This window comes from Salvia splendens, chromosome 18 (assembly GCF_004379255.2).
Source record: "Salvia splendens isolate huo1 chromosome 18, SspV2, whole genome shotgun sequence".
In the NCBI taxonomy this organism is placed as follows: Eukaryota; Viridiplantae; Streptophyta; class Magnoliopsida; order Lamiales; family Lamiaceae; genus Salvia; species Salvia splendens.
The window spans coordinates 13930531-13943161 of NC_056049.1; the positions used below are offsets into that span (position 1 = coordinate 13930531).

The 12631-nt window shown below is 37.7% G+C and overlaps 1 protein-coding gene across 1 annotated transcript; it reads right to left on the reverse strand.

Moving 5' to 3' along the window:
• Positions 1–7311: 7311 nt before the first annotated feature.
• Positions 7312–8551, reverse strand: LOC121776764. Its single transcript, XM_042173933.1, has 2 exons — positions 7897–8551; positions 7312–7850 (listed from the first exon to the last, which is right to left on the reverse strand). The coding sequence occupies exons 1-2, from the start codon at positions 8549–8551 to the stop codon at positions 7312–7314; spliced, it is 1194 nt and encodes a 397-aa protein (XP_042029867.1).
• Positions 8552–12631: the final 4080 nt, after the last annotated feature.

Below are 12631 nucleotides of genomic sequence, written 5' to 3' on the forward strand. Positions count from 1 at the left end.
TTAATTGAAATAAAATAATTTGGGAAGATTTCCCTAGATTTTAGGAACATTTTGATTATTGACTTTATCTGTGGAAATAAATATATTTTATTTACTCCTAGATGATATAGACAAGAATAATTAAATAGTTTCCTAATTATTATATATCTAGAATCCTAATAAGGATAGATATGTAGGAGTACCTTAAATAAAATAATTATTCTCTTCCTAATCTTGAACTAGGAATTAATTTAAGTTTAATTATTCATGTCAGTCCAAGATATAAATAATTCTATTTATTTTAAATAAATCTTATAGAAGACATGAATAAGAATTGAACATTAGTAAATTAATACAACTTCCTTAAATAAGATATTAAAAGATTATAAAAGTTTTAATTATCCAGTCAATTAAATCCCAACAGAATTTAATTAAGCCTTTTCTGCCTTAAGACTAAGGATAATTAATGAAAAACCATAACTAAAATATCTAAATAATTACGAACTATGTTTGTATATGGTCTTCATCGATTGGTCTGCAATTTGTGAAGCTAATTTCTAATATTACCGCCTCTCATTATGTGGGGACAATAATCCTACGAAATAGTAAGTTCATGAGGGTGGACTTCTCAAATATAAATAGTGTGAACTAGAATGTGGTTTCTAATATTATCGCCACAATAATCCTAAGAAATTACGAGCTTCAGGTGTTCACGCAGAATTTATGAGATAGCTTGATTTTGTTAGCACCACATGAGCATTGTAATGGGAGTGTGTTGTAGAAATAAACTTGCTTATGCAACATTAGGCGGGCCATGCCATTATGTGGTCTCTGGACTATTCGTCGGTGTTGTGACTAGTAAAAATGCTAAAATTTTAATGTGTATTGACCTCTTATGGGGGGTACAAAATTTTAATTTTACAGTTGTAAGTTTTTTAAAAGTTTTATGGTTAACCTATTCAAATTTATTACATAAGTTTTATGGTTAACCTATTCAAATTCATTACATAAGTATTGACCACTTCAAGGAACCAAAGAAAAGGAATGATTGTCCCAGGCGTGTGTCGAAGGGAAAGAGGTTGCACCTCCCATTCCTGCGAGGACTGGAGTCCGAGGATAAATTCCACTCTTATATCAAGGCAATCGGTTTCGAGTGGCTCATAGTGCACTGTATGGTGGAGGTCCTCGTGGACCTGGCGATGGAATTCTTCACCTCCTTCCAGTTCAAACCCACCACCGATCTTGATGCGGACTCTAAACGCTTCAGAGTATTTAATCAGGAGATGGTAATGAACCTACGAGAGTGGTCTTTAAGCATAGGGTTGTGATAAGGCTCATTTCATGCATTTGTTATGGGGTAAATTTGTGCGTTTTCGGGGAGCTAACATATTCTGAGTTCAGGTGCGTAGAATCTGTCAGGTCCAGGAAAAATATGCAAGTAGACCAGGCGGACGCAAAAGTGGCAAAATTTGAAGTGAAATACCACATGCCGCCAAACTGACCTAGAAGAATCATGAGGACAACGGCAGGAGCTTATGGGAGCAAATGAGTATATTTTGAAGATCCTTTTCGAGGGCATCATTGTCAAACCAGCAAGAAGGCGCCCTAGGGATCAGAGCCTCACCTATATAAAGGGACGAACATCCAAAAGAGAGGCAGCTCCATCCATTCTTAGCTTACCCTCCCGAAAGTTCACTTCAAAGTCTCATTTAGTTTCTACGTGCTTGGTGATGGGTGAAGTTCCGGTGCCGTGGTGGTGTTTTATCGTTTGTTTAGCTATTTTCCATCGTCCCAAGAGGGCGAAGAAACAATCATTTACTTTCCGTTTTGGATAATCTTTTGTTTTAACTCCATAGTTTTGGTTTCCGGCATTAGATCGTGTGTTTTGGAACTTATATCTATCTGATATGGAATTTTTGTTGCTGTTTCTTAGGATCTCATGGAGTTGATGTTTGGTTTTTACTATTTTGGATGCGTTTAGCAATTGTGGGTTGTTTGGAGCTTGAATCGGTGGATTCAAGTTGGTGTTGTGGATCTGAGTTGAGGAGGATGGATCGGTGGATTCAATTGTGTTGGGTCGAGTAGATTAGATCTGATAGTTTCATGCTTGATTTTTATGTTTATGTCTTAATCTGTGGTTCGATCTGTTCTACGCTCTGTTTGATGCTCTGTTCCACTCTGTTTTTGTGTTGATCTCGCGAAGAAGATGAAGTTTATTGGTAGTTAGAATCAAGATCTTCATCTACCATTGTTCTTTTCTGCTTTTCGCAGCTTTTCCTGTTACTAGGTTAGTTACAGAAACTGGTCCACACTTACTTTTGAACATTGTTTGGCTATTTCGGGAAAAACTCAAAATGAACATTTTGTTGCAAATGTTTTATGTTGCTAGTTTAGATTAGATCGTTCGTTTACGTTTGATACTCATGCATGCGTTCGTACAGTTTTTCGTCTGCTAGATCAGTTAGATAGAATATTCTTTCAATTTCTGCCTAGTCTAGGTGTTTTAAAACTTAAGCCCACAGAGTTGCGTGGCAGCAGCCGAAAAACCCTTTCCAAAACATCCAAAACACTTTTGTAACACATTCGTCCTCGTGGGATCAATCCTTGCTTCTCTATACTAGCCAATTGTATAGTGGGTTAGGGTTTTGATAGCAGTTCTGAAAGTGCACCCAACGACGCTCGAATAGGTTTAGAATCTGCTAGACCCGTTGGTTTAGTGAATTTCCCATATCTGTTTGCTTGCTTTAAATTAAGTGTGCGCACGTAGAAATATCTCCGAACAGTTCAGCTCATCAGCTCATCTGGCACACCGACAATCCTCCCCCGGAGTGGGGGCTAATCCCTTACTAGTTCCGTCACCGAAAAAAAGTTAGTGGAAAGAAGGTCCACTTTATAAATCGGTTTTATAATAAAATGTGAGTGTAATGAGTTAGTAATCCACTTACCAAAAATGAAAAAAGTAAATATGGACATTATTTTATGGACAGACCAAAATAGCAATTGTGGACATTATTTCGTGGACTTGTTTTATTAATTTTCTTGATTTAAAATGCCTACAGGCTTATAATGTAAAACCTCAATTGTTTATTGTTGAGCATTTGTTGTGCCTATGGCAACTCATGAAATGTAATACCCCACCCTATTAATAACGTTTGATGTTTGTCAATATGTTCATTTATCAAGTAAATGCTATATTAAAGTAAGTAGTACTTCAAACTACTATCTTTTGTTACTTTAAATCCTTTTGGGTTTTATTGATCAAGTGCCAACGTGAGAAAGTATTTATGCTCAACTAGTTTGACGTGCAAGGAAATACTACAAGTTAGTGAATAATTGTCTGAGTACAATTATAGCTCAAATAAATGTTAAATGTCCATTTACAAAATAGAGCCATTCCTCTATAAGTGGAGAATGCTCCAAGTATATCTATATTATTACAAAGACGAGTTGTACACAGTTGGTGCTCTATTATTGGAGAAACTCCAATTCTCGAAGCATGCTCCTGCGAATGAAAAGACCCCGTCAGCATGTAATAATTTAGACACGGTAAATGGAACAGCGAGAATAATGTCTTGTGTGACATTTTCTTCCTGCATATATCAAAGGGACGAGGTGAAATTCTTTTTCAAACTCTTCATGATGAAATATCCCTAATATCATGCAAAAGACGTGTTCGAGTGGACTTGCTACAATAATGAATAGTGTTGAATAGCATGCATAGTGCCAAATAGTGTCATAAATAGTATGGATAGTGCCAAATAGTGAATGAGTAGTTGTGCGTGCATATCAGAAACATGTTATATTTTTTCCATCATGTTGAAAAATGATTTCAAATCCTATAGTTCCAGCTTCCGAAAGATTGGTCAAGGATTCACAGTAGAATCCTTTAATGCATTCACGACATGTCAGGAGAAATCTTAGTATAAAAAGAGTTATTTTTCTTCACCATCACACAAAAATGTAGTTTCACAACACCTCCAACATACAATCTTTCACCAAATTACTGCACACTCAAAATCTTCCAACCCACTTCAACCTTTTCTCCTTCAAGCAAACCAGAGAAGGAACCGTGAAGATAGTAAAAGGATTCCTTTTCCAATTCATCAAGTTTTGCCATTTTTCCTCTAAGTATGTTTCACGCTAAATTCATTCTTTTTCAAGCGTATCTTTTAGCATGTAGAAAAATCATACAGAACATCGATCAAAGTAAAGCATGCTCCCTTTATTGTCAAATATGCCATATTTTTATTCCAAATTCAAGAAACCTCCTCTCCGATCATTACAAAACCGACATTGCTACTGTTGAAAACGACAGCCACTTCGGAAATTAATAATGGAAGATCTAACTGTTAAAATTAGATCTCCTTCGGTAGGAATGATGCTTTATGATTAATCCACCTTTGGTTAAATTTTTGTGATGATCGGATATTATTTGGACCTCCGAACGTGAAGGAAACCGAGACTATCTATCTCTTGTTTGGCGGAAAAGAAAGAGAAAGAGAGGGAGAGAGAGGGATATGTTGAGAGACAATGAGTAATAAGAAGATGGAAGCGTGAGCGGTTAGTGCACACTCTTTAAAGATAGTGGGCTTGGATGAATTAATTTATTGGACTACAACTATATAAATCTTGGGCTAGAATAAGATATCATGTGAGCCCATATCTTTAATTAATTGTTTGGGCTTAAGTTTCTTTCGACTAATTTAAATAAGTGAGCTTGCATGATTTGATTCAAGTAAATCCTCGGATTCACTAAATAATTAATCTCTCGATTGATTAATGTCAATAATTAAATCTCCGGATTTAATTAAAGCGATTGAGACCATGAAAGAAAGAAGAAAAATAGGATGCATATCATATGTGAATATCATCCACTTGTATTTATTTCATGGAGCTAAATAGATTATTATCTTTTATTGGACAAGGTCCATCGTAAGGAATTTAACTCCAAGTGAGTTAATATTGTTTTACCGAGTTTGGAAGCTTACGAGGTGTACTTTTCTATCCTACATACAAATGTGGATAAAAATATGAAGTATATTTGAGATAATTTATTTATGCAATTGATGTTGTCTTGCCATAAATGATTTGTTTTATGAGATGTGATCCGTTTTGGTTATACCGAATGTGCTATGCCAAAATTTATAAATCGAATTCAGGTCCAGCAAGGGAGAGTCCCTACTCGGACTAGTTTACACGTGGACTGTATGTCATCGAAAGGGTTGGCTGGTCTGGTGACCGTGGAAAGTGGCCACTTTCCCGTCACAAGATGTTTCAGATACGACGAATTACTAAAAGAACTTAGATCGCGCAATCGAACTTTTAAGTATGAGATTTTGGTAAGCTCGGGATTTTATGAAAAACCCTGAGTATTGTGATTGATGGCTTGACAATATTTTAAATGTATAATTGTATCTTTTGGCAATGTGTTAACTGAGTACCTTTGTACTCAACCCTGCATGTATTTCGAAATGTGCAGGTTGAGTTGTGATGGAGTAGAGGGTGATGATCCAAGTGGGGCTTACTCTTGTGTCTATGCAGTACTCTCGGAGGTTCATGCCATCACAATATAATTTTTTTCTTCTTTTAATTATGGTTAAGTTTTTTTTTTAATTTTTTCCCCTTTTTTCTCACTCACGTCCAAGCCGCCGCCTCCTTCCACCTGCCACCGGCGACGTCTCCACCCCCTACCACACCACACCACACCACACCACTCCACTTGCACCTTATAGTATATTTTTATTCCACTGTATTTCCATTGTCCATAGATCTACTTTTCATTCTTGATTTTTTTTCTATATTGATTACAAAAATTGTTAGAACAATTTTTTCCATTATTTTGTGTATATTGTCAGTAAAGTGTGGGTGACAAATTTTGTGGGACCCGAAAATGGAAAATGTGACAAACTAGCTGGGACGGTGGGAGTTTATTATTTCTAATGGTTTTTATAATTGAATAAATATGCTTGAGTATCTTACATACCTCAGTCATAGTCCGATGGAGAGTTATGGTTGTTTTATGGAAGCCGTGTAGTGCAGAAAAAGTTTCGCCCGGACGCGTGACTTTCGGTCACTAAAATTTGCCCGGTCGGGTGGCTACCCGAAAGCACGGTTGAGACATCAAATCTTACCCGGACAGGTGACTTTCGGTCACCAAAATCTACCCGGGTGGGTGGCTCATGCAGAGGCTAGATTTTGTGGGCCTTTTCTTGGAATTTTGATCAAAGCTATAAATAGCACTTCTCATTTTTCAAAGAGATTTTGATTTGATTGGGCGCCCCGAGAGATGAGGGGGGACCCCGGGGCACAGGCCGATGCGGCGACAGGGCGAGAGACCCACGAATCGGGGCGCCAGAATAGCCAAATGATGATTATATTTGTGTCTCTTTTATAAGTTTGTTGATCTAAATATATCATTACTCCATATTAAAAAAAGATTAGATGAAAAATATAAATTTTTCAACAACATAACTAAATAACTGAATTTTATTATAAAAAATCATCAAATGTTCCAAAAAAAAGTTGCAAAACATAAAATAATTAACTAAATAATATCATCATCACTCAGAGGCAAGTCCTCTTTCTCCTTCATCGGATACAATTAAATTAATATCTTCACTGTCATCTTCATTATCCACAAGAGTACAAGCATGCATAGAGCTTGAGGCTTGTTCTCTTGTGCTTGTGCTACCTCTAGTTCAATCGTTCGTTGTGAAAAAACACTCCAATTTCTTTCACAGTCGGTAGCACTATAAGTTAAGCTCAATACTCTAATTGCAAAACTTTGCAAATTTGGTGCGTCATATCGAAAACTATCCACCATTCTGCTGAAGTAAATAAAAAATATACATAATTATTATTACCATTTAAATAAATAATATGATGAAAAGATAATGAATAATTACCTGGTGCCATTTGAGTTCTGTTTCGAATAGCCAAAGGATGTGAAAAACAGGAGATAGCCTTCTTATATTTGGGCATTTCTTCCTTATTGAAATTGTCTTGAATGCTTTGGTCGGGGACCAACTTCTCAATACATGCAACCATACCATCCATGACCTCCGGACATTCATAAATACCTTTCACATTGGCATAAAAAACTTTCGGGTTCAAGTAATGACCCGCAACATGTAACGGTCTGTGCAATTGATCATTCCATCGAGCATCAATGATCTCAAATACTCTCTTGAACTTCTCTTCTCTTCCATTGAATGCGCTGGATATGACTTCTTTGCACCGATCCATAGCCTCGTAACTGTAACCCATTGCAGGCTTACGCTCGGCATCAACCATCCTCAACACTTTAATAAGAGGATCGGTCAATTTGAGAGCTTAGACAACATGCCTCCAGTAATTGTCATTGAGGACAGTAGTTGTTGCATTTTTGCTGGGTATTTCTTTATACCATTGGCTATTTCTCCATTCATCACTAGTAAACATCTTTATGAGGTTTTGTCGTTCGTTATGGATGGACCTCAGGGTGATGAAGGAAGTGGCAAATCTAGTGGTGGCCGGCCTAAGCAATTCCCTCTGGCTTGTATACTTTCTCATCATATTCAGCACACCGGTTTTACTGTAAATAAAACCAGTCAAAGATATTGATTTTTTGATAGCTTCCTTGACCATTGGTATTTTACCAACATCCTCAAGCATCAAATCGATGCAGTGAGCAGCACAAGGAGTCCAAAACAAATTGGGCTTCTTAACTTGCAGCATCAGCCCAACTTTCTTATAATTTGAGGCATTATCTGTCACAATCTGAATCACATGTTGCTCTCCGGTGTAATCAACAATCACCTCAAACATTGGCACCAATGCATTTGCGTCCTTCACTATATCAAACACATCAGCAGACTTGATAAAAACCAAACCTTTAGGAGAGTTCACCAAGAAGTTGATAATGTCTCTTTGAGAAACTGAATCTCGCCCACTCTTCTCTATGGTTTTTTAGAATATCCTTCATAGCATTGACTTCTTTGTTAAGCAAAGGAACTCTTAACTCATGATAGCTTGGAGGCTTCATGCCCGGACCAAATTGCCCAGTAGATTCGATCGCAATCTTGAAACTATCAAACTGTGCAGCATTAAATGGTATACCCGCATCATAAAACCATTTAGCCCAGTTGATGCAAACCAATTCACGCAAATCTTTTTTGTATGCATCATTTAATGTCTGTTGCTTTTCCTTGCTCAACTTCTGTGCTTGGACGGCCTTTGCTCGATCAGGGTTGACCCGAGGCCTTTTCTGTTTGGTCGAGCTACTGCCAATAATGTTGTCTTCTTCGTCTTCCCCGTAACCCAAATCTTCAAACTCTTGCCTGCTTTGTGATGCTGCCACTGTAAAAACTTGCAGTATTTTAGCATCCTCTTTTTTCTTCATATAGTTGATCATCTCCTCTCTCACATGTGGTGGGCATTTAGTACATTTCGTGACGTTTTTAAATCCGCCAACGAAATGTTCTTTGAGCCTTCGAATTCCCGATGCAATCACTTTGTCGCAAAAGTTGCATGTAAGTTTATATCTGGTATCCGGATCAGCCCTTGCATATTTCCTAGCTGGGTCTTGAGACATTTTGTATAAAAATGATCTGTAGAAAGAACAATGATTTATAATTAATCATAATTCACAATGTCTAAAATAGCTATTGATGTGTCATGGCTATTCTAAGCATATAGAAAAACATATTTATATGAATTATGCACCGCATGAAATTTATTTGACACCATGTCGTCGGTGGTTATTTAACCTAAATCGGCTCGCTCCACGGCGACCCAGACGACCCAGGCGCGCCCCACCGTCGCTCCGCGGATCTCGCACGACCCCGCCGCATCAGGGCGATTACAGTCTCGCTTTGATCACCCCGCGCCCCGAGCGCGATTTTCACAACACTGGTATACTTTGAGGCTTTGTGGATTCCTTGAAGATTTAACCATGGATACTTGTTAGCATGGTGTAAGTGCCTTTTACTTATTCCATCAATGACATTTATCTTCCTTTCCGCATTATCTATTACTTGATCTTCCTTCTTTTTAGCTTAGATTCAATAGTTGTTGGATCTAGTTTTATCTTTTTACTTGCTTTGAGAAATTGAAAATTACTTCAAAAATAAAGTAAAATCAAACATCAATTTGGGTTTTCCTTGGGAAATAGATCACACAATACTTGGATTCATATCATTTGGTATATCTAGAGCCTAGTACCCACTATGTGTTTGATCTATTGTGCCTTTGAGTTTTTTTCTTTTCTTTTCTTTAGCCTTTGTGTGTTTCCTTTGTGTGTTTCTTTAGGCCTATTTGATCCTTTAAAATAAAACCCAATACTGAAGCTATATACAATGTTTTAGCCATTTTGGGGTTGGGGAACCATACAAAAAAAATTCCTAAAGTGCAGTCCATGTTTACTACATTTTCAGCTCATATATATGGCATGTGTGTGCTTAAGGCCTTGAATCCTACTTGCATCTTGCTATATGTGTTTATGTGTTATGTCGTCTTGGGTTTGTTTGCTAAGGGGTATACCTTGATTGATCCACCTCAAACATCTATAACTTCGAGTTGGAGTTAGAGTTGCGAGTGTGAGTGAAACCACCTCTTAATATAATCTGAACCTTTCTTCCGAGAGATATTGGGAGTGAATTTTGGGGAGTTTGGGACATCTTGGTTAATATCACCTTCTTAAATCCTATTTTCTTTATTTTTGACTAACCAAACTTGGGTTGTCTTAGAGCCTGATAAAAGACAAGAGGGTGAGGTGCAAAAGTCAGGAGAGGGTGGTGGTGGTGAGAAAAAAGAAAAATACCACATGAGAGAAAATCCACAAGCACAAGTGAGTCAATGGTGTTTGTTAGATTCTAAGGTCAATCCAAATGAAAGGCCTCTTGCTCTTAGTGAAGAAAATAAGTTTTTACCCACTAACACTTCTTGTATATCTTCTTGTGTTGATGACTTTGTAGTGAGTAAAATTGAAGACATGGAAGTGAAGCACCAAGTTGTACATGGCTTGGAAACTATGCCCCCGGAGAAGGATCAAGAGGAACGAGGGCAAGTGGATGAACTCCTTGCCCAAGGTTCAAGTGCACTATCCTTGTCTCCTTGTGATGCTCCCTTCAATATGATTGTATTGGAGAAGCCCATTTATTTTGATAGATTTACCATTGTTGACATGTGTGATACGTGACATCAAGAGCTTAAATTGTTGAAGCCTAAACTCATCTTCGCATTACCGTTCTTGGTAAATACAAACATTGATAAGTGTGTTATTTCTCTTGTGGATTATAACTTGAATGATGGAATGACTTCCTTCCATGATAAGATGCCGAAGCTTTCAGTTGCTAGTAATTTTTAGCTTCATGAATATAGTAGGACCAAGAGAAGTGAAATCGTTGATTGCTTTAGAACTTGGTGTTTGCTATGTTTTCATTGCAAAATGGTAAGACCCTCCAATAGGATGGGGATCTTTTATGGTCGTTGTGTGAATAATTTTTCTACTCACATGTCTTTTGTAGAGTGTATTGTGTTTAATGGCATAAGGATACATTGTTCCAATAGTTGTGGCCGTGTTCTAAAATTGTTTGAGCATTGAAAAGTTTTTAATGATACTTGGTGTTGCTTTTTTACAAGTTTCATATGCATGGTGTTGTGCTTTTGTTGTCATGTTGTGCATGAAGGTTTATGGACACATTGCTCCCTTATTTTTGATAAACTTGGTTTGTTGGTTGATACATCTTCTCGCAAATTTGATGTGAATTGTAATGAACCTACTCTATGTATTGAATATGAGCTTGTCAATTTGTGGAGTAGCTCTTATTTGAGCAAGGATGTGTATCAATAGGGATTTTGTTATTATGCCTATCTTGTTTAATTTCAACCTTGCACCATATGAGGACCCTTCTTGTGTATGCCTAGTCTTGATGAAAATGTCAAATCTTTTGTGAAGATATTCAAGAATTTGGGTATCATTTGTATGGGGATGATCGAGCCAAATAGAAACAAGGTGCTTGGGGCATGTGTGCTTTGGCATGTTAATTGCTTTTATTGCATGTCAATCAAATTATTCAACAAAATTGGGATGTTTTATGGTCTTTTTGTTAAGAACTTCATATCTAATGGCTTTGTTTGGAACTACATTGTGAAGGAATGCCTATGTTTATTTGCACCCACATCTTGTACTTATATTGTGATGTTATTTAAGTTTTGGTATGAAGGATATCTTGATGAGTTTGTCTTGATTCCTTATGGGCGGGATTTGGACATGAAAGAATTCATCAATTTGTGTTCTCTTGTTTATTGTGACTTGGCCTTGAACTTTATGGAACATGAATTTGGAGGTCCACAATGCCTTTGTTGTAGTTTTGCCTCTTAGAGCCATTAGTGGTCCATACCTTTTTCATCATACTTTGATATTTGATTTGCTCTCGTACTATTTTATAGGTGTGCGGAATCCGGATTTGAGGGCAAATCATTTCCAAGAAGGGTATATGACCACGGGTCTTAGACGTCAAGAGTCTTCACTTTCGCGTGAGCCATGGATTGATTGGGGTTCAAGGATGAGAAAGAAGACATGCCAAGGATCCAATGAAGCTAAAGGGCCTCCCGATGATGCGAGGAATAGAGAAGGCTCGGATTTGAGGACAAATCCTTTCCAAGAAGGGGATGATGATACAATCATGGAAGGCGTGCATCAAAGTTTGCAACTGCAGCCAGCTTCAATCAGTATTTTTGCTATTAATATTGTGAGTTTGTGTCCCTGCAATGCACTGATATGAGCCGAGAGTTAGAGCCGTTGAAGCTCGAGGAAGAGATCACGAAAGGAGCTCGGTTTGGTGAGCTGAAACTAGCTGTTGGGATAGGCGGTTATAACTGATTTTTGGTGAAGGAAAATTAGTTAGATTTCTTCTTCTCATTCATATATATAGCTTGATCATTTCAATTGTAAAGAGTAGACAGAAAATCACAATACACACACAATTAGGGGATTACTACTTTAGCTTGTGATTAGTTTGAGTGGGTGAATTGAGGTTCAATTTTTTATTCGAAGCCGATCATGATTGAGGCACACCAACTGTTTGAGAAATGTCTACAGCCAAGTTTGAGGTGGAGAAGTTCACTGGCAGAAATGATTTTGGCTTGCGGAGGCTGAAGATGAAGGCCATCTTGATGCAGCAGGGGTTATGGGATGTCTTGAAAAGCAGTAGCAACGATGAGGAGAAGTCTGATGCCGATGAGAAGAAAAAAGGAAGGCTATAGGAGATGAAGTACAAGACCTACAGCACCCTGATCTTGAACCTCACTGATAGGGTGTTGAGAGAGGTCTCAAAGAAGGAAACAACAGCTGGTGTATGGTCGAAGTTGGAGTCATTGTACATGACTAAATCTCTTGCAAATCGCCTACGCTTGAAGCAGAAGCTACTGACCTTCATGTTTTCAGATGCAAGGAGTATTGCAGAGTAGCTTGAGGAATTTGGGAAGTACATTGATGATCTTGAGAATATTGATGAGGAAATCAAGGATGAAGACAATGCATTAATGTTGCCGAACTCCATGCCTAAGAGTTATGAGCATTTCAAGGATGCAATGCTTCTTGGAAGAGAATCCAAGATCAGCTATGACGAGGTTCATTCTGCCTTGAAGTTGAATGATTCTCAGAAGTCTA